The sequence below is a fragment of the Sciurus carolinensis genome, chromosome 4 (assembly GCF_902686445.1).
Source record: "Sciurus carolinensis chromosome 4, mSciCar1.2, whole genome shotgun sequence".
NCBI classification, from domain to species: domain Eukaryota; kingdom Metazoa; phylum Chordata; class Mammalia; order Rodentia; family Sciuridae; genus Sciurus; species Sciurus carolinensis.
Window position 1 is genome coordinate 110,053,056 of NC_062216.1, and position 17,208 is coordinate 110,070,263.

General features: G+C 50.3%; 2 protein-coding genes across 7 annotated transcripts in view; one reads left to right on the forward strand and one right to left on the reverse strand.

The window, feature by feature from the left end:
• Positions 1-6,846, forward strand: part of Prpf40b (pre-mRNA processing factor 40 homolog B) — an 88,150-nt gene extending 81,304 nt beyond the window's left edge. For both annotated transcript variants that reach the window (XM_047548626.1, XM_047548632.1), the window contains one exon: positions 5,056-6,846. In XM_047548626.1, coding sequence (XP_047404582.1) covers positions 5,056-5,077 — 22 coding nt within the window. In that variant the 3' untranslated portion in view covers positions 5,078-6,846. The remainder of the gene's footprint in view (positions 1-5,055) is intronic.
• The window catches only part of Fmnl3 (formin like 3), a 54,956-nt gene that overhangs the window by 2,734 nt on the left and 35,014 nt on the right, over positions 1-17,208 (reverse strand). The window contains exons 5-26 of one of the 5 annotated variants that reach the window (XM_047548621.1): positions 15,163-15,246; positions 12,003-12,155; positions 10,705-10,813; positions 10,455-10,531; positions 9,852-9,945; positions 8,707-8,781; positions 8,493-8,603; positions 8,059-8,205; positions 7,592-7,693; positions 5,967-6,246; positions 5,477-5,545; positions 5,263-5,387; positions 4,862-5,064; positions 3,514-3,748; positions 3,285-3,353; positions 3,107-3,187; positions 2,878-3,007; positions 2,100-2,260; positions 1,737-1,838; positions 1,294-1,386; positions 901-1,024; positions 664-780 (exon numbers count right to left, since the gene is read on the reverse strand). In XM_047548621.1, coding sequence (XP_047404577.1) covers positions 689-780; positions 901-1,024; positions 1,294-1,386; positions 1,737-1,838; positions 2,100-2,260; positions 2,878-3,007; positions 3,107-3,187; positions 3,285-3,353; positions 3,514-3,748; positions 4,862-5,064; positions 5,263-5,387; positions 5,477-5,545; positions 5,967-6,246; positions 7,592-7,693; positions 8,059-8,205; positions 8,493-8,603; positions 8,707-8,781; positions 9,852-9,945; positions 10,455-10,531; positions 10,705-10,813; positions 12,003-12,155; positions 15,163-15,246 — 2,716 coding nt within the window. In that variant the 3' untranslated portion in view covers positions 664-688. Of the gene's footprint in view, positions 1-663; positions 781-900; positions 1,025-1,293; positions 1,387-1,736; positions 1,839-2,099; positions 2,261-2,877; positions 3,008-3,106; positions 3,188-3,284; positions 3,354-3,513; positions 3,749-4,861; positions 5,065-5,262; positions 5,388-5,476; positions 5,546-5,966; positions 6,247-7,591; positions 7,694-8,058; positions 8,209-8,492; positions 8,604-8,706; positions 8,782-9,851; positions 9,946-10,454; positions 10,532-10,704; positions 10,814-12,002; positions 12,156-15,162; positions 15,247-17,208 lie in introns of all 5 variants that reach the window. The other 4 variants (XM_047548619.1, XM_047548622.1, XM_047548620.1 and 1 more) reach the window with 4 other exon arrangements.

Consider the following 17,208-nt stretch of genomic DNA (forward strand, 5'->3'; position numbering starts at 1 on the left):
GACAGAAGCTTATCAACAGGCAGGGAAGCTAAGCAGTACAGCACCTTCAGGAGCATCCACAGCAGGATAGGGAGGAACCAGCTGTGAAGTGGACCATGAAAAGAGGCTTGAAAGCCAGCTGGGGAGAATGCTGGGGCTCTGCACTTTGAAAGGATCAGGTGGGGAGACTAGAGGCCACTAAGCAGAAACAAGGTAGACTTAGTAAGAAGCTAGGAAGAGACCCCAACTCTCAGGAAGCAGACATCAAGGGACATCTAACTGTCCCTGGGCAGCAGCTACTGCCAGAGCTCTTATGAGGAAGAAACCATAGAGGAGACAAGGACCAAGAATGCCCTGGGCCCAGAAATGTAGCTTCAGCATCAGCAATCAGAACCATAGGCCTGGTCCTGACTACTCTGGCATAGCCCCCAAACCTGGCCTGGTGACTCCCTAGCCGTTGGGTCTTAGTAGAAGCCAGGACAGCATTAAGTGAGAGATTCTCTTTCCCTGCGTCAGAGGATAAGCCATGCTTCTGGGAGCATGGGGCATGCAGAGAGAAGTATGTATCCCTATTGCTGGGAGGCTGCCAGGGAATGGTTCCAGGGCATGCAAGGGAGGTGCCTATGGACTCCAGGAGGAGTCCAGGGAGGTGGGCATGCAGAGGGGGCAGCTGGTGCCCAATACCTGTCAGGGGCCCCAGCCTTGGGGGTTAACAGTTTGACTCATCATGGTGGGCTGCATCACAGAAGAAGCGTGAGCCCCGCTTGGCAGTACGAGCCGTGAAAGGGACACTCTTCAGCACTGGCCCAGGAGAGAGACACAGTGGTCAGGCCTCATGGGGGGTGGGGGGGCAGTCTGGTTAGGTTGGGCTTTGGGAGCTGGATCTAACACCAGGCTCCAAGGAGGGCAGAGGGGCCCCACCTGTGATGATGTCCTCAATGGTACCATCTTTTCCCTCATAAACTGGTCGGTGTTCCTTAGCCTGGCGTCGCCTCAGCTCTGCAATTAGCTCCTGCTGTTGCCACTTGTTCCGCTGGGATGGGGTCTACAGCCAAGCATTTGAAAGGGGAAGGAAGTCATCAGTAACCTGACAAGGGGCTGGCTCCTGTCCCAAGATGCTCCTGGTTTATATGTTGCTAGGAAGTCCCCCTCCCAAAGCCAAGCTCCCCATCCCTCTGGACTCTGTAGTCCTTAATCTGTCCAGCCTCAGGTATATCTGTTGCAGTTTTCCATCTTCTCTCTAGTTCTGCTTCCTGCCCTGGTCCCCAGTTCTTTGTCCCATTCTCCTGCAGCCCAGCCCTTGGTCCCACTCACCTTGGCATCCAGCTTCTTGGCTTCCTGAGCCAGCTGCTTCTCCCGCATTACCTCCTCCTGCTTCTTGCGGGCTTCATTCTCTTGTTCTGCTTCCTACAGAACCAAGGTGGAAGGTGAGGCTCACACAGGCTGGGAGGGGAGGGGCTGACACTGAGGGTGGAGAGTAGGTGGCAGTGGGACCAGCTAACCCCAGGTGGCCACCCTCTGGAGGGGCACTTCCTGCTCTAAACAATGACAGGAAGAACCTGGGCCCCCACCCTACCCACCAGTTCAGCTACAAGGCCTGTCGCCAGCTTCCAGCTTCAATTGCTCTCTCCCCAGGACCCAGAGGAGGAGTTGGAAAAGGCTGAGACTTGAAGCCCAAGCCCCTTTCCCTCAACCTATTTTTCAAAGAGGCGTTTCTCTCTGCCAAACCCCTCTTTAAAATCACCTCTCCAGCTTACCTTGTAAGAACGAATGAATCGGACAAATACTGGGAAGAATACAGAAGGAGGTGTGGTCTTGGGACTCTCTCCAAAGTAGCGCACAACTGCATTGTAGGCCTCCTGGGGAAAGGGGTGGGCAGAAGGAGTCAACCTAGCAGGAAGAAGAAGCCCAGGGACAGGAGGCCCACAGAGAGTAGAACACAGGGCCAAAGGAAGGAAAATCAGCCACTCAAGCCCTACTAAACTGTGAAGAATTTGTGGTCCCTGAGGGCCCCAAGAGCCCTCCTTCCCTGACAGAGTAGGCCTGCTGTTTGGTAAAAGAAGCAGTTAGGCTTATCTAGAGAGCCTGGGTTGCTCCTGCCCACTCCATCCCTTGCTCACCTCAGCTGTCTTGGCATCACGTTGGAGCTTGTCCAGTTTGCCTTCATTGGTGCTAAGGAAGCTCCGAAGGACGCTGTTGTCATGAATGCTGCATTCCCGCCGAATCAGCTCCATGCCCCGGCCCAGCTCCTTCACATCTAGCAGCACATTCTCCAGGGACACTGTGGTTGTCAGAGGCCTTGCTGAGGCCTACCCATGGCCTGGCATGCACACTGCCCAGCCCAGGACTACAGCAAACACCGTCTCCCTAGGCACAGCTCATTCAGGTTCTCACCTCAGTGTGGACATGGAGCTGTGTTCTCATGGGTGGGACAACTCCAAAGAACAAGGTAGCAAAGGGAGGCGAGCCACAGTGGTTGCTGGCCTCCAAAATGGAGCTGACTCCTTGCCCAGCTTTTATGAACTGGCACAAATAACGGCTACCTTATTTATGTCTCTAGAGGGCTTCATGGTTTTTCTAATACTGCATGCACCATAGAGAAATGCAGTAATTCAGAACCAACTTAAGGGAGTTGGGAGTAAAGGACCATGGCTCCCCTTCCTGTTCCTGTTCCCACTGCACCTAGCTGGGAAGGGCTGGGCCAGGCCTAATGCCTAGAGGAACGCTCACTCTGGGGTGGCCCCTGCTCATGGCTCTAGCGGAAAGCTTTGAAGTGGTCAGAAAGAAGATAACAAAAACTAGAAATAAATGGATCCAAGAGTTCCCTCTCCTCATTGTTTCCTGGGATTGTCCTGGGCTGAACATGAGGGCTGGCCTACCCTGCCAGGCTCCCCTCACCTGCTGCAGCCTTCTCCACAAAGTGCAGCTCATGCCAAAAGTTAGCTAGGTCTGGGTATTTCTCCTTCACTGTCAAGGCGATGAAATGCAGCAGTGTCATCTTCCGGTCAGTGGACTTAGTGTCCAGCAGCTGGGAGGGAGAGAGAGGCAGTGCCAGGGAGCTAAGCACACCAGCTCCACCACTACTGCACCCAGGCTCCCTGGTCCATGCAGCCCCCCACTGTCTTACCAGATCCAGGCTCTGGAGCTTGAAGCCATACACAGCTCCTCGCTTGCTGCTATTCATGTAGTTTCCCAGTGCAAGAATGATCTGTTCAAAAGATGTGTGGGAGGCAGGTCAGGTCATGCCCTGGGGAATCCCTCTGTATAGCCCCCAAGACCAACACCCCATTCACTCCTCTTCCCACCTCCAGCATCTGCTTCAGCTTCTGTGAGGACTTGACGGAGGCAGAGGCTGCAATTATGGCATTGAGTTGCTGGAAAATAAGATGAATACTTGAGTCATTCTGGGCTAGGGTCAGGGTATGGGGTTAAAGTCAGGGAAGAGCTAGAAGGAGCAGCAGGGCAGGGGAAGTGACCAGCAGAGGGAGATGGAGGAGCAGCAGCAGAGGACAACTGTTTGGGTGGGGGCTATACCGGTGTGAGCATCTGCAGGTTGTCCTGGAAGTTGCCCAGGAAGGCCATGCCAGCCATTCGCTGGGTCAGCCGCTCCACCTTGCTAAAGAGCAGCATGAAGCGATCCTCAGCTGCCAGCTCCTCCAGGGGCTGCCGCTCACGCTCATATTGCCGCAGTAGCTTCACCTCAGCCTCAGTGGGCAGGAAGCGCATCAGGCACTCCACAAAGTCCACAGGTAGTGTCTGTAGGTCATACCTGTGTAGGAAGGAGGATCAAAGGATCATTTGTATATGCCTCTCCTCCAGGAGGACTGGGGGTGAGGACTGTCATGGGATGTAGACAGAGGCAGAGCACCATTGCAGTGGCAGCAACAATCCTGGGGGAACATTCTATGTTCCTGTTTTTCGTTTGGTACAGGAGATTGAACCCAGGGCACTTTACCACTGAGCTGCATCCCCAGTCCTTTTATAATTATTAACTTAAGACAAGGGTCTTGCTAAGTTGCTGAGGTTGGCCTTGAATCCGCAGTCCTCCTGCCTCACCCTCCCAAATTGCTGGGATTACAGGTGTGTGCCCCTGCACCCAGCTTCTGTTCTCCTATTTAAGAGTCCTTCAAACTGGGCACAGTGTGTACACATGTAATCCCATTTACTCAGAAGACTGAGACAGGAGTATCACAAGTTCAAGACCAGCTTGGTCTTAGTGAGATCCTGACTCAATAAAATTTTAAAGGGGGATGGGGGCTCAGGATGAAACTCAGTGATAGAACATTTATCTATCATGCACTGAGGCCTCGCGTTCAATCTCCAGTACTGCCAATCAATCAACACGTGCAAGTCTTGTCAGTTTCCCCCCCCTCTGCACCTATGGTGAAGTCCAAACACCTGAGAAGGGACTGCAGACTTCTGTCCACTTGTCTACCCTGCCCCTCCAACTCTCCTCCCTACACTAAAGCCAGGTTCCATTTTTAGTACCTAAAGTAGCAAGTTTCTCCCTCTAGGCCCTAAACTGGACTAATGTGTGCACTTCTTCAGATCACTTCTTAAAGTAGTACCTCTTCTGGGAAGTCCTCCCTGAGCACAAAGCCCAGTCATGCCCTCTCTGCCCTCTAGATGGTATCACTTGGTGTTACTATACTGTTCCCACTAGACTAGGAGCTGCTTGAGTGGAGGCCTAGGCTGCTCTCTAGCACCTCATATGGTTTCTGGCACATAGCATGGATGCAGTAAGTTCTGGCCAGGACAGTGGATGATGGAGGGGTAGAGGAGCTCTGTCAGGAGCTCTGGAATTTAGGAAAAGTAGGTTCCTAGATGGAGAACTGGGTTGCCAACTGGTTGGGAACCAGAACCAGGTCAGTGGGAGCCTCACGTGTGAATAGCCCTGCAAATCTCCTCAGCTGAGCGGCCAGCCTTGCGCAGGGTGATGGCCAGGTTCTTGGCACGGTTGGCTTCCAACAGGGTCACCTTGCTGGCAGCTTTTTGTGCTGTCTTATTCTTGGAGCAGATGAGGTCAAGGGCAGGGCCCTGGGCTTTCGTCTTAAACAATTCTTCAAACTTGTCCAGATCCAGGTCCTGGCAAGAGTAGATGAGAAGGGAAAATACTGCAGCCTCATACTACGCAACGATCTGCTGGCAGTACGCCCAGCATGAGCCCAGCTCTGGCTTATGAAGCTGACCCTGGTCCCTGCCTGAAGACAGAAGTCCAGGAGGTCTGGCTAAAAGAGCAACCTGGTCTTCAGCCCTACCCTTCTGGGCCCCCGACCCTGTCACCTCCAAGATCTTCTCATCATCCAGTTCACTGAAGACAGTGCCACTGATCTGATTGGGTTTCAGTGCTGTCCAGTTGAAGACCGGCAGCCGGAACTTGGTCTTGATAGGTTTCTTAATGCGAATGGCTAGTTTGGAAGGAAGATCATTGAGGATGGAGCCAAGGACATATTCCCCTGATTCCACCAGCCCTGTCCAAGGCCCTGGAGACACTCACCTGACAGGCCCACTGTCAATACCACAGAGGGAGCAGCTCCAGGGAGAGGTGGGGCTGGGGGACACTTGCCTAGGGGAAAAAGAAATGGCACAGTGACCCAGGGATCATGAGACTTCCCAGGTTATCCTCTCCTCTGCCCACCTGACTTGTCCTTACAGACTCAGGGGAGGAGGCTGTGTGAGTTCTGCTCAAGGCGCTCCCCGGAATCCTGATGGGTGGTTCAAGCCCCAGTTTCTCCTGCCATAGTTCAGCCTCTCCTTGGCTGCTTAGAAGCAGCATCTTGATGATTCTCTACCCCAAGACATCCCTGCACCTTAGTAACCCAAGCTTCCTTAGGTTGTGGCTCTCCCTCAGCCCTCTCTCACCCTGACTTGATAGCCTTCCATTCCTCAAATGATGCCATTTCCTGACTGCAAAGAAGACACTGCTGACTAGGGTTTTGGTCCATAATGCGACTGCCCCTCTGGGCCCAGAGATCCTGGTTACTTACCTGGTAAAGGGGGAGGAGGGGGGGGTAAAGGGGGAGCTGGTGGTGGAGGCAGAGGAAGGGCCTCCTCCGCAGGTGGGACTGGAGCCAGCAGGTCCAGGTCTGAGGGTGGTATGCCCTCGCTCAGCTCTGTAGGGCCTGCTCTAGTTGGGGCCTCAACACCCATAGACTCCAGGCCACGAGCACTTGGCTCCAGGTGGCATCGGCGCTGGAAGGCCTCTTCCTTCTCCTTAATGAGCCTCCGCAGGGTGTGCACCTGGTGGCTTGTATTCTCATATGTCTCCTATTGGGCAGAGAGTGTCATTGAGGGAAGGATGGGCTAAAGCCATTACTCCTGGGAATGAGACTTCCTACCCAAAGGACACTCAAGGGTCTCTGTGAGTGTGCTTTAGATGGCAGAATTATAGATGGGGGAGTAAGGAAAGCTGGAGTGCAGCAGAAGAAAGGAGGTTAGTAGAAGGGCTAGCCTCTCTTTGCTGGCACCATGAAATGTTATCCCTTCTGCTCCAGGCTGTTCTCACTGCACCAATCTTTCAGAACCCAGGAAAAAGGAAGTGGCTGTGAAACTCCTTGGCTATTGCCAGTCTGATGCAACTGCTTTCTCCATAGTCCTTGGGCTTCTTTATTGCTTTTGTTTATCTTTTGGCCTTATTTATTGCTCATTTGGAAGCCCCATGGACAGGCTTTGTCTTAGCCATCTCTGTATCCTCCATAGTTCCTAATTTAGTATTTAATAGAGGCTCAGCTCATGATCATATTTCTCAGGAAGAAAAGGTAGATTGGGGCATGACACTATTATTACTATTATTATTATTATTATTATTATTATTATTATTTTGGTACCAGGAATTGAATCCAGACATGCTTAACATCTGAGCCACAGTCCCAGCCCTTTTTTAAAATTATTTTTTATTTTGAGACAGGGTCTTCCTAAGTTGTTTAGTGCCTCTCTAAATTGTAGAGGCTAGCTTTGAACTTGGAATCCTCCTGCCTCAGCTTCCCTAGCAACTGGGAATACAGGCATGCACTACCACACCCAATGGGGCATGACTTATAACTAACAAAAGGTAGGTGAGAGGACAAAGCAGAGGATGAAATATAAGGAGCCCCTGCATTCCTAATTTATGATACTTTGTGAATGGCCTAATAAACAGCTACTCCAACTCTGATCAGTAAACAAGGTTGAGGAGTATGTGGAGGAAAAGCAGCAGGATGGGCTGGGAGGAGACCTGGAAGGGACTCCAGGGGTAACTGTTGGGTGCCCAATCTGCTTCCACCCTTTCTAGTGTGTGTCTTGCTCACTTTGGTTTCAGCTTCCCTCCCAAACTAAAAAATGGAGTGAAATCATCAGACCACCATTATCTGAGTGCTTCAAGGGTAAATCAAGATCTTTCTTTGGGGCTGGGGTTGTGGCTCAGTGGTAGCACGCTCGCTCAGCACCACTAAAATAAATAAATAAATAAAGGTATTGTATCCATCTACAACTAAAAAATATATTTAAAAAAAAAAAAAATCTTGCAACAACAAAAAAGATCTCTCCTTGCCATAACTCAGGAAAGAAAAGCAAGGTTCCAAAGCACTGGAGCCCAGGGGTGGTCACAGCCTTCCTTCCCCAGATGACTTGGTACCTTGATGCTCTCCAGCTCTTTTTCCCGCTGCAGCAGCTGCTTCTCTAGCTCTGCCACCCGCATCATGTTCTCATTCTCCAGGTCCAAAAGCTTCTCAGTGAGCTGCAAATTGGGAAGGGCAGGTTTGGGGCTGGCCCTAAAGCCTAGGCACTTACTATGAACTGAGGCCCAGTCAAGACCCAGGCCTAACACTCGCACCCTGTAGGACCCCAAATGCAGCTTGGTCAGGTGGCTTCTCTACATCACTCTCATGGGCCCAGGGTCTGATCTCATATGAAACAGCAACACATACAAGGCAAATGGCAGTAGTCTAACCACAGCATACTCTATAGAGCCTTAGGAGATTCTAAAGCCTTCCTGAGGCTCAATCTGGAGGCAAGTGGGTAAACTCAGGATTCTGAAACTCAGTCATCACTATCCTCCGTGAACCTCAACGAAGGTTATGGCAGACAGAGGAGGTTACCTACATGAGATACGTGCTCTTCCAGCTCTTCCACCTTCTCCAGGGCTACATTCTTGGTCTCAGCATCTTCCAACAAACCTCCCACATCAAACACATTGTCCAGGTATGCCTGAATCTGCACCTGCAATTTCTCACTCTCTGTATGCCTTGACTTCTGGGGGAAAATCAGAAAGAGAAGTAGTTGGGGTACCTCCTAAAAACTGTTGGGTCTTCGTCACCCTTCCTACAGCATATAATGGAGGGATTTCCTGCTGCTTGCTGTGTCAGTGTCTGGCCCTCATGGAGCTGCCTGGCTGGGGAGACCTCTACAGGATGGCCTGAATCCCAGACCACAGAAAACAGGCAGGTTCTAGAGGCATCAAGGACTAAGCTTTTATAAAAGAAACACTATGATGTTTCTAAGCTGATTCTTTATATCAAAGCATCTGACCAGCTCACCTGCAGGAATTCCTCTAGTCCCAGCTTGGTAAACTCATACTGTAGGTGGACCCGGAAGTTCATGTCCTCCACTGAGTGTACCACAATGTTGATGAACTGCATGCAGGCCACCTGGTGAAGAATTAAAATATCAAAATACACTTTCACCATGGCCCCTGTCCCTAAGAAGCACATGGCCCTGCTTGGCATGCACCTGCCCTGGGTTGTTCCTCACCATGAAGTCAATGTTGCTGTCCTCATTACGGAAATACTCCATCAGCTTCTCAAAGCGGTGCAGCTCCTTGCACACCTGGGTGAGCAAACTTTCTCAGAGAAAGGATCCTCCCTATGCAGAAACTAAGCCCCTGAGCTGTGGTTCCCAGAAACATCATGGCAAAGGCATTGGTTCAGATCAAGTTTAACCACAACTCTATCAAGGAAATGAGCCATTCTGGACACTGTAGAGGAAAACCTGGGACCTGGAATCTGGCCCTGAGTCTCTGGTCTCTCACCAACTCAACAAGGGAACCCAGTAAATCCTGTGCCCTTAGGCTGGACTTTAGGTGCCTCTGGGGCTGTGCCAAGAAGAAACACAGAAGTCTGATGCTGCCAGGTTACTGACGGAAGGAGAAAGGGGGTCAGGACATGGCTGAAGCAGGAGGCCAAGGTCCCACGGGAATGCAAAGGAGGGGCCAGTGTGCAGGAAAGCCCTCTGCTGAGAGGGGTCCAGAGGCTCCTCTGAGCCCCTGGGCTTCAAGGAGGAAGAGCTATTTCCTGGCTTGAACAATGGATGCTAGGGAAGAGGTCCAGAGAGAAGGAAGGGGTGGGACCACAGCTGTGGTTGAATGTCGAGGAATCCTATGTTCAAGCAGATTGGGGTTTCGGAACCAAGCATAGACACTTGGGAAATTCCACACAGAAGCTCTCTCCCCTTGCCAGTAGTGGCCAACAATCTGAGAGACATCCCTTTCCTCCCCTAACAAACATACCTTCTTTGGTTCACTAGAACAGAATTACCTGGAAAGTCTCATAAAGTACAGATGCCCAGGCTCCAGTGGGTCTGGAGTGGGGCACAGGGATCTGTACTGTTAATAAGCTCCTCAGGTGAATCCGATAATGACCAGGTTAGGACCATTTCACTATAGCCCATAGCAGCTTAGCCAGTCAACTGGGTGATTTCCTGGCATGAGATATAGTGAGATTGAAGTTCTGGTTTGGCTTTAGTTCTGGTCCTGTTCTGGTCCTTATCTGGCGAGCAGGCTGCTTAGCTAAACACTAGAGCATTAAAATCACTAGAAATCCCAGGAAATTGTGCTTAAGTATCAGGCTCCCCACCTTCTCCCCTTCCAATACCCACATACACGCAAGCAGGAGACTGACCTCTTTGAAATTGTCAAAGGCAGCAAGGATGATTTCATGACCTCCCCGCACCAAACACACAGCTGCTAAGAGCTCCAAGACCAGGGCTTTGGTCCTAAGGAGGGAAGAAGAAAGATTAATTCTCTATCTCCCCATCCTGATCACCACACAGCTTATGCTCATGACTGGGGGAGTCCTTCTGGAAGACTGATAACAGCCACAGCAGCAAGAGGAGGTGGTAGGTTTTAGAAGAAGATGGGTGAGCTGAATGTGGTTGTGCATGCCTGTAATCCCGGCAACTCGTGAGACTGGGACAGAGGCCAAGACAGGAGGATTGCAAGTTCAAGTCCAGCCTCAGCAACTTAGCAAGACCCTGTCTCAAAATAAAAAAATAGAAAGAACTGGGGATGTTACTCAGTGGTTAAACACCTCTAGGTTCAATCCCCAGTATCAAAAAAAAAAAAAAAAAAAAAGATGGGTGAGGAAGGCTTGTTCCTAGGATCACTGCAATGCAGACCAGAGGGAAGGGCCCAAACCAAGGTTCTGACACAGGCAAGACTGGTCAAGGGCAAGCAGAGGCCAGATCTCCAGAGCCCTGGGAACAGTGGGAAGGCAGGAACGCACCTTGGATTCTTGTTGTTGAGGCTAAGCGCAATCTCATTGACAGCATGGGGGTGGGACATGACCAAGTTGAAGCCATACTGCAAAGGAAAAAGATGGAGGGGCCTTGATGGGGAAGGGAAAGCCCAGCAGATCTCCTTGGCCATAGGCCACTAGCATACCTGTTTTTCATAAACTGGTGCCCTGTTAGCTCTCCTGGTTCAGCAGATGAGGCAGAAGAGGTAGAGCACCTATGGCTAATGCTGCCCCTTACCTGATAATTCATGATGGCTCTGAGACAAAGGATACAAACGTGGACGTCATCCTTCTGGCTTACCAGGCGGGAGTTCTTCAGGGCCCTGCGGCCAGGCAGAGTACTGTACCTGGGGAGAGGGCCAGGCTGTCAGGTAGGGGTTAAGGCTGCTGATGAAGGGTCAAAGAGTGCTCACATTCACCAGACACCAGGCTGCCCGTTAGCAGCAGAAATGGAGGAAGGAGCTGATACCATAAGTCATGAGAAGGGTGCAGAAGGCAGGTAGTCAGCCTCCCAGAACAGACTTTGTCAGCAACTGCCCAGGATCCCAGTTCCATAACCAGTGCCCACACCATGCTAACCTCAGAGATCCTCAAAAATATACATAGAAGTTGGAGAGGCCTTCCTAGTCCTTGAGTTGGGTCCAAAGGGATCCATCTGAGTCTTCCCTCATCCCACTTTCAGTTGCTGTATCTTCTGCACATTTAGTGGGGCAGGAGCATCTGGCTCTTATCCAATTTCTATGTCCCCATAAGGCAAAGCAGATCCCCAAAGGCTTTAGGAAGGCCAGGGGGCTATTCCTGCCTCTGCATCACCCCTCCACTGCCTTAATGATGTTTTGTGATAAAAAGAGGAAGTAGGTATGGAATTTGCTTCTGCATTTACCAGAATAATTAGTAATGTTGAGGGACAAAAACCTCAAGTGGGAAAGTAGGAGAGAAGCACAGCCAGAAGACAGAGGCCCAGGAAAGGCCTACAGGGCCCAAAGGACAGCCTCCTGGGGTAGAAGTTCTGAGAAGTCATCCAGTACATCTGTCTGCTTCCAGGCAGAATGACTCTTAGACATCATAGACAAGTGAACATGTAGCAGCCTTTGAGAGATAAAACCTGAAGGAAGAAGGGAAGGTGAGAGGCAGGGAGGTGGGTGGGAGCTGGTCTCCTCTCCCAACAGCTGATGGGCAGAATAAGAGCTAGAGGAAAATACTCATGAATGCAGGAGCTGGAGCAGTCACCAAAGCCCAGGTCCTGCCCAAGAGGCTGGGGAGGAATGGCCAAGAGAGAATGAGGAATGAAGGAGGGGGAGAGCTGGAACCCCAGGAGGGGTGGCACAGCTGAGGACCATGTACTTACCCAGGACAGACTGCTGGGCAGTCAAGGAGACAGAGAGGACAGACCAGAGACAGACTGGCAGGCAGAGGGCAAGAGAGCTGAGCCTGGAAGCAAGAGTGGAGGGAGGAGCATGAGCACTCACCGCGATTACTGAGACCTGGACTGGGGCTGGGGTGGGAGGCAGGCGGGCAGAGCGAGCACACACATACCGGAGCACAGACTGGCGCGCAGAGCGAGCGAGGCTGTTGGTGAAGGGGGCCGACAGGGCGCTGGGCGGCTGCAGGTCTTCGATTGACCTGCTCCAGGACCGGAGTTTGTCAAATGCACCATCATCACCACTCTCCATACCCTCAAAGTCAAACCTGGAGCATGAAAGGACACACATGCGCACACGCAGGCACATACACAGGAGAAATTCTGTGCCAAGTCCTCCAGTGACCTGTCCCCCACCCTCAGGCAAGGGCAGCAAGAAGAGAAAGCAGAATTGGGAAGCAGAGATCCGATCCTGGTCCTAGTCACAAGAGCTACCAACACAGGACAGGGCAGAATAGGCACAGGCAGCTCCAGAAGAGGGATCTGAGGAGATGGGATGCTGAGAGGCCAGTTCCTCTGCTTCTCAATGGCCAGGCAACTCCAGGAGGAATGGTCTCCCCATGATCCAAGGGCTGTGGGGGCTGCTGGCTTCTTGCACTCACAGCCTTAGATGGGACATCTCAAAGCAGCTGTGGCTCCATATGGAGAATCTCACCCCAGAAGGGAGTGGGAGGGAATGTGCCAACTGTGTGTTTCAAGTTGGCCAATGGCAATAGCCAGTTCATTCTACACTGGGTAGCTTTGAATGGACAGGAAAGGAGGTCCCACCAAACCCAGAGTGGAAGAGTTGTTTATGCTTAAAAGGAACACCACTACCCTAACCTAACACTGGCTGGCTTCCCCTCTCTCCCCATCTTGGTGCTGGGAATGAAACCCAAGGCCTTAAATGCTAGGCAAGCACTCCACTGCTGAGCTATATCCCAGCCCTCACACTAGGTTTTAATGACCAGGTTTTCTAGGGTTGGCTACTTGAGGCTTCTAGTTTTTTCTGGTATAGAGGTTTCTTGGGCTTTAGCTTCCTTGGGGGAAGAAATATGCAAGTTGAGATTATGGACTAAGGACCCACAGTCTAGCTCCTACAGGAGCTGGCATAGTTTCTTTGTCACTTCCTACTTCTGGGATCACATGTCTCCCACCATTAGCAGTTTGTGAGTATAGCCAGGGCAAGTAGGATAGCTGAGATCACTGACCCACAGTCTTCGCTCACACATGCTCATCCAGGTACGTGCTTTGAGAAGCAGTCCTGCTCATTCTTCCTGCCCTCTGCCCCTGTAGGTCATGAAGGATTAGGGAGCATCTCTCACAGGCAGCTTCTCCCCCACAGAGCATTCCATTCCATTCCACACACACACACACACACAGCCACACAGCCTCAGGTCAAAGGTACACAGGCTGGGACTTTTTGGAACAAGTGATATCTGTAGATGCCCAAAAGTCCCAAAGGAGGTAGAGTGAGAATCAGAGTACTGATGATCAGGAAGTAATTTATGGTGGTCTGTCCAGTGGACCTCAGAGGAACCTCCCTGACAGGGAGATAGCCTGATGGTTTACAAGTAAATGCCTAATGGCCTCATCTCTTTCCTCTCAACCCTTCCCCAAAACACATTCTCTCACTTCCCTGAGTCTTTTTAAGAGCCAAAGGTATTTCCATGGACACTCAATATAGTTCTAAGGTTCCAGTGTGCTCTTGGTTTAAAGCAGCTGGGATTTGTTTGCTTTTCAAATAAGCTAGGCTTATTTGGAAAAATGATCTACATCTTTTTACTATAAAAGTTCTGAATTTTAAAAATTCACTTCAGCAAATGTTTTTCATTTCTTTCTATAAAAAGAGCATTTAGGGGCTGGGGAGACAGCTCAGTTGGTAGAGTGCTCGCCTCCCAAGCACAAGGCCCTGAGTTCAATCCCCAGCACCGCAAAAAAAAAAAAAAAAAAAAAAAAAAAAGAGCATTTAGAAGCCAGGCACAGTGGCACATGCCTATAATCCCAGAGACTTGGGAGGCTGATGCAGGAAGATCACAAGTTCAAGGCCAGCCTCAGCAACTAAGTGAGGCCCTAAACAACTTAGTGAGACTCTATCTCAAAAAAAAGAAAAAAAAAAAGGTTAGGAGAGGGTTTCCTCAGGATGTGGCTCAGTGATGCTTCTGGGTTTAATCCCCAGTACCAAAAAAAGAAAGAACATTTAAAAGGATAGGAGGATTATGAGGTATGGTCTCAGCAGGGATGGAGATGGGGAGTAGATCATTCCTGGTGGCAGGGAGAATAAACCTAGGTAAGGCATTAGTTTGTGCCCCTAAGGTCATGAGACTAAAGACCTGCTGGACAAAGGATAATGGCTGAGGGAACAGGGACAGTAGAAAAATAAAAGTCTAGGTAGGGGCCATATCCTATCACATGGGACTTTCAGTGCTAGGGAAACTGTAAAAAGTAATTAGCAAACCAGGATGATTATTTTCTCTAAGGCTGACTCGTCTAGGGCCTAAGTCTGAACATGCTGGCCATCTCATTTATTATCACTATCATTCCTCTGTCCATATATTCAGATAATTATGATAGGGCTTACTGCCTTGAATAAAATTTAATAATAAAGTTGCTACCACAATGAAGACCTAATATGTTCCAAATACTACTGTTCTATACACATTACTATTTAATCCTTACCACCCTGAAACATGTCTTTCATAGAAGAGGATAAATGTGCTTGAGGTTACACAGATAGTACATGACACAACTGAGACCTAGAGGTGGATTCGAATGACTTGAAAGTCCTCATTCTTAGCACTATACCACAGTTTCCTGTGGCTATTTCCAAGTCCCCAACCTGCCTGAAAAAGGGTACCAAATGCTTCATCCATCTGTCCAGATCAAAGGTTATGATCATTGCTCCTGGGTTCAATAATGACCTGAAGTAACCCTCTCACATCTGGACCTATTAATTTTGCAGAGATGGATGGATCCCACCAGAGTATCTACTCCACAAGCCAGGACATTTCTTGGATTGCCTGCAACCTGGCATCTGGATCCTTTGGATTCTAATTCCAAGTTCCCTTTCCCTATCAGTCTATCCCCAAAACATCTTTAGTCAATAGGCCAGTCTTCATGGATCCCCTGACATTTCCTTGGTTTGCCTATCTACTTCCACACCACTTCTAAGCTATTTCCTCCTGTCCTGGGACTCCCAATTCCATCTCTGTGTTGGAATTTCACCCTTCTTCTCAATATAATGGGACTGTGTCTTCCCCAATGGGTCCCCATCCTTATCCTTGGAGTGGTACTTACATGACGGAACACTGGGCAAAGGACAGGTAATCCACCAGTACATCCAGGCCTTTGTTTTCATCATTCAGAAACTCCCGCACCCACCTGCGAACACAGGAAACAGAGTGAAAGGAGTCTGCTAAAGTGGGTCAAGGGTGATGGGTCTCTGACTCAACAATAGTCCCTCCAGAGTTTTTCCAGAACCTAACACCAGGCTGGGAAAATTCTGAAGACTAAAACCCCTGACAGACCCATTTATGGCTATGTTACCAGCCTGGAGCCCTGGCTCAATCATCTTTTGTATCTTTCAGGCTAGGCATACTGTACTGCTCAATGTTTGTTGGAAGAATTGGGGAGGCATCCAGAGCATCTACCACAAGCCCATGTGCAGAGCTGTGTTTGACAGAGCCAATAAGTCCCCAGCTTGGCTGGTTGTCTCAGTGTCAAGATATAGGCAGGAAGGGCCAGTAAGCACCCTAGAACAGAGACTTAATGGGCTAAAGGGCTTGCCACTGAGTTCAAGGACAGCAATTTTGGGAAACGGTGAGCAAAGAGGGATATGGGAGTTGTGTATTTAGACAGTGAGCCTGGCATAACTGGAAATGACTGAGGGAATGATCAGGAACTTGAGGAACTCCAGAATACCATGATCACTTGAAGACTGACAGAGAAAGTGGCCCCCTCAGCCAGAGAGGCAGGCAGGTGGAGAACAGGGCACCTGAAGGACAATGTCCTATGTCATTTTTGTCCTTCTGCCTTTGCTCCTTTGGGGCTGAGATATTTCTGGAAAGAAAGTTAAGAGTAAATTCTGGATGGGACTGTTATAAGATAGGTTTGTTCCACTGCAAAGACAAAAATCCTCTGGATGAAACCTTGCTCTCCTGAGTGCTCTATTCTCTTGGAATGTCTGGGGGAGCTATATAAACCAGTTGCACCCAACCTACCCTGCAGGTCTGTTTTTTCCCCACAGATGGAACACCAGCTTGGCCTGCCACACCCCAAGGTCTAGAGAGAGGCTTGGGCTAGAACACCAGAGCTGGCTGAGATTTGGCAGCAGGCTCTGGCTGAAGTTGACTGACACCGGAGCTGCCTGAAGTTAGCTTCCTCTCTGGGGGCCTACAGGCCTCCCATTTCCTGTCTGTCTGCTCTCCAGCTCCCCACCCCCTTCTCATTTCCTGTCTGAGTCTACACTGCTATTTTCGGGATCTTGACACTTTGAGGAGAGGTTAAAGGGCACTTAGGCAAGGCAGAGAAAGCAATACAAACCAGAGAGGGAGGAGGAGCTGATGGGACTCTGGAATCCTACTGCTCAGCTGTCCCCAACTCCAGAGACTGAGTTCCCATCTGCAGATCTGCACACATGCTTCTACAAGCCCCAGCCAGATCAGGCTGAGGCCAAAGTAGGATTCTCCTCTCCTTATCCTCCCACCCTGAAACCCCCACAAGCCAGTCTGTCAAACTGCCTGCCAGTAAGGATCCTGACTCTCCTACATAAACTGCCTAGAGAAGTCTCAAGTCAGAGACAGGGCTCCTAAAATGCAAGCACTAAGCTATTCCCTGGGAACCAAGGATCAGGTTCAGACCTCTAACTTGTATGCCAACTACCAAATGGCCTGGGGCCAGCGAACCAGGCTGTTCTGGCCCCTAGTTTCTAGCCAGATGCCAGAGGGGCAGGCACCAGGTAAAAGAGAAGGAGCAGAGGGGACTGTCACACATTGTTCTCTGGTCTTCTTCCAAAAGAAGTAGACCCCCATCCTTGCCCTGACTATAAGAGGATTTAAAGAAAACAACAGGGACTGAGAGGAAGGGAAGGCCTGATAGGGTAATGCAGGTGGCTGATGGTGCTCAGGGCTATTGCCCATGTCACTCTCACCCTCATACACACCCTAACTAAAGAGCCTAGCTAGCGCTCCTTCTGTGATGGAATTCACCAAAGGTGAAGGCGTGGCCACACCTTTTGCAGTGGCTTGGCTTTCCACATCAGGTTCACAAATGAGGTATGGAAGCCATATTTTGGCCACCACAGCACAGCTTCCAAGGCCAGGAACCATCCCTTTCCTGTTCTGT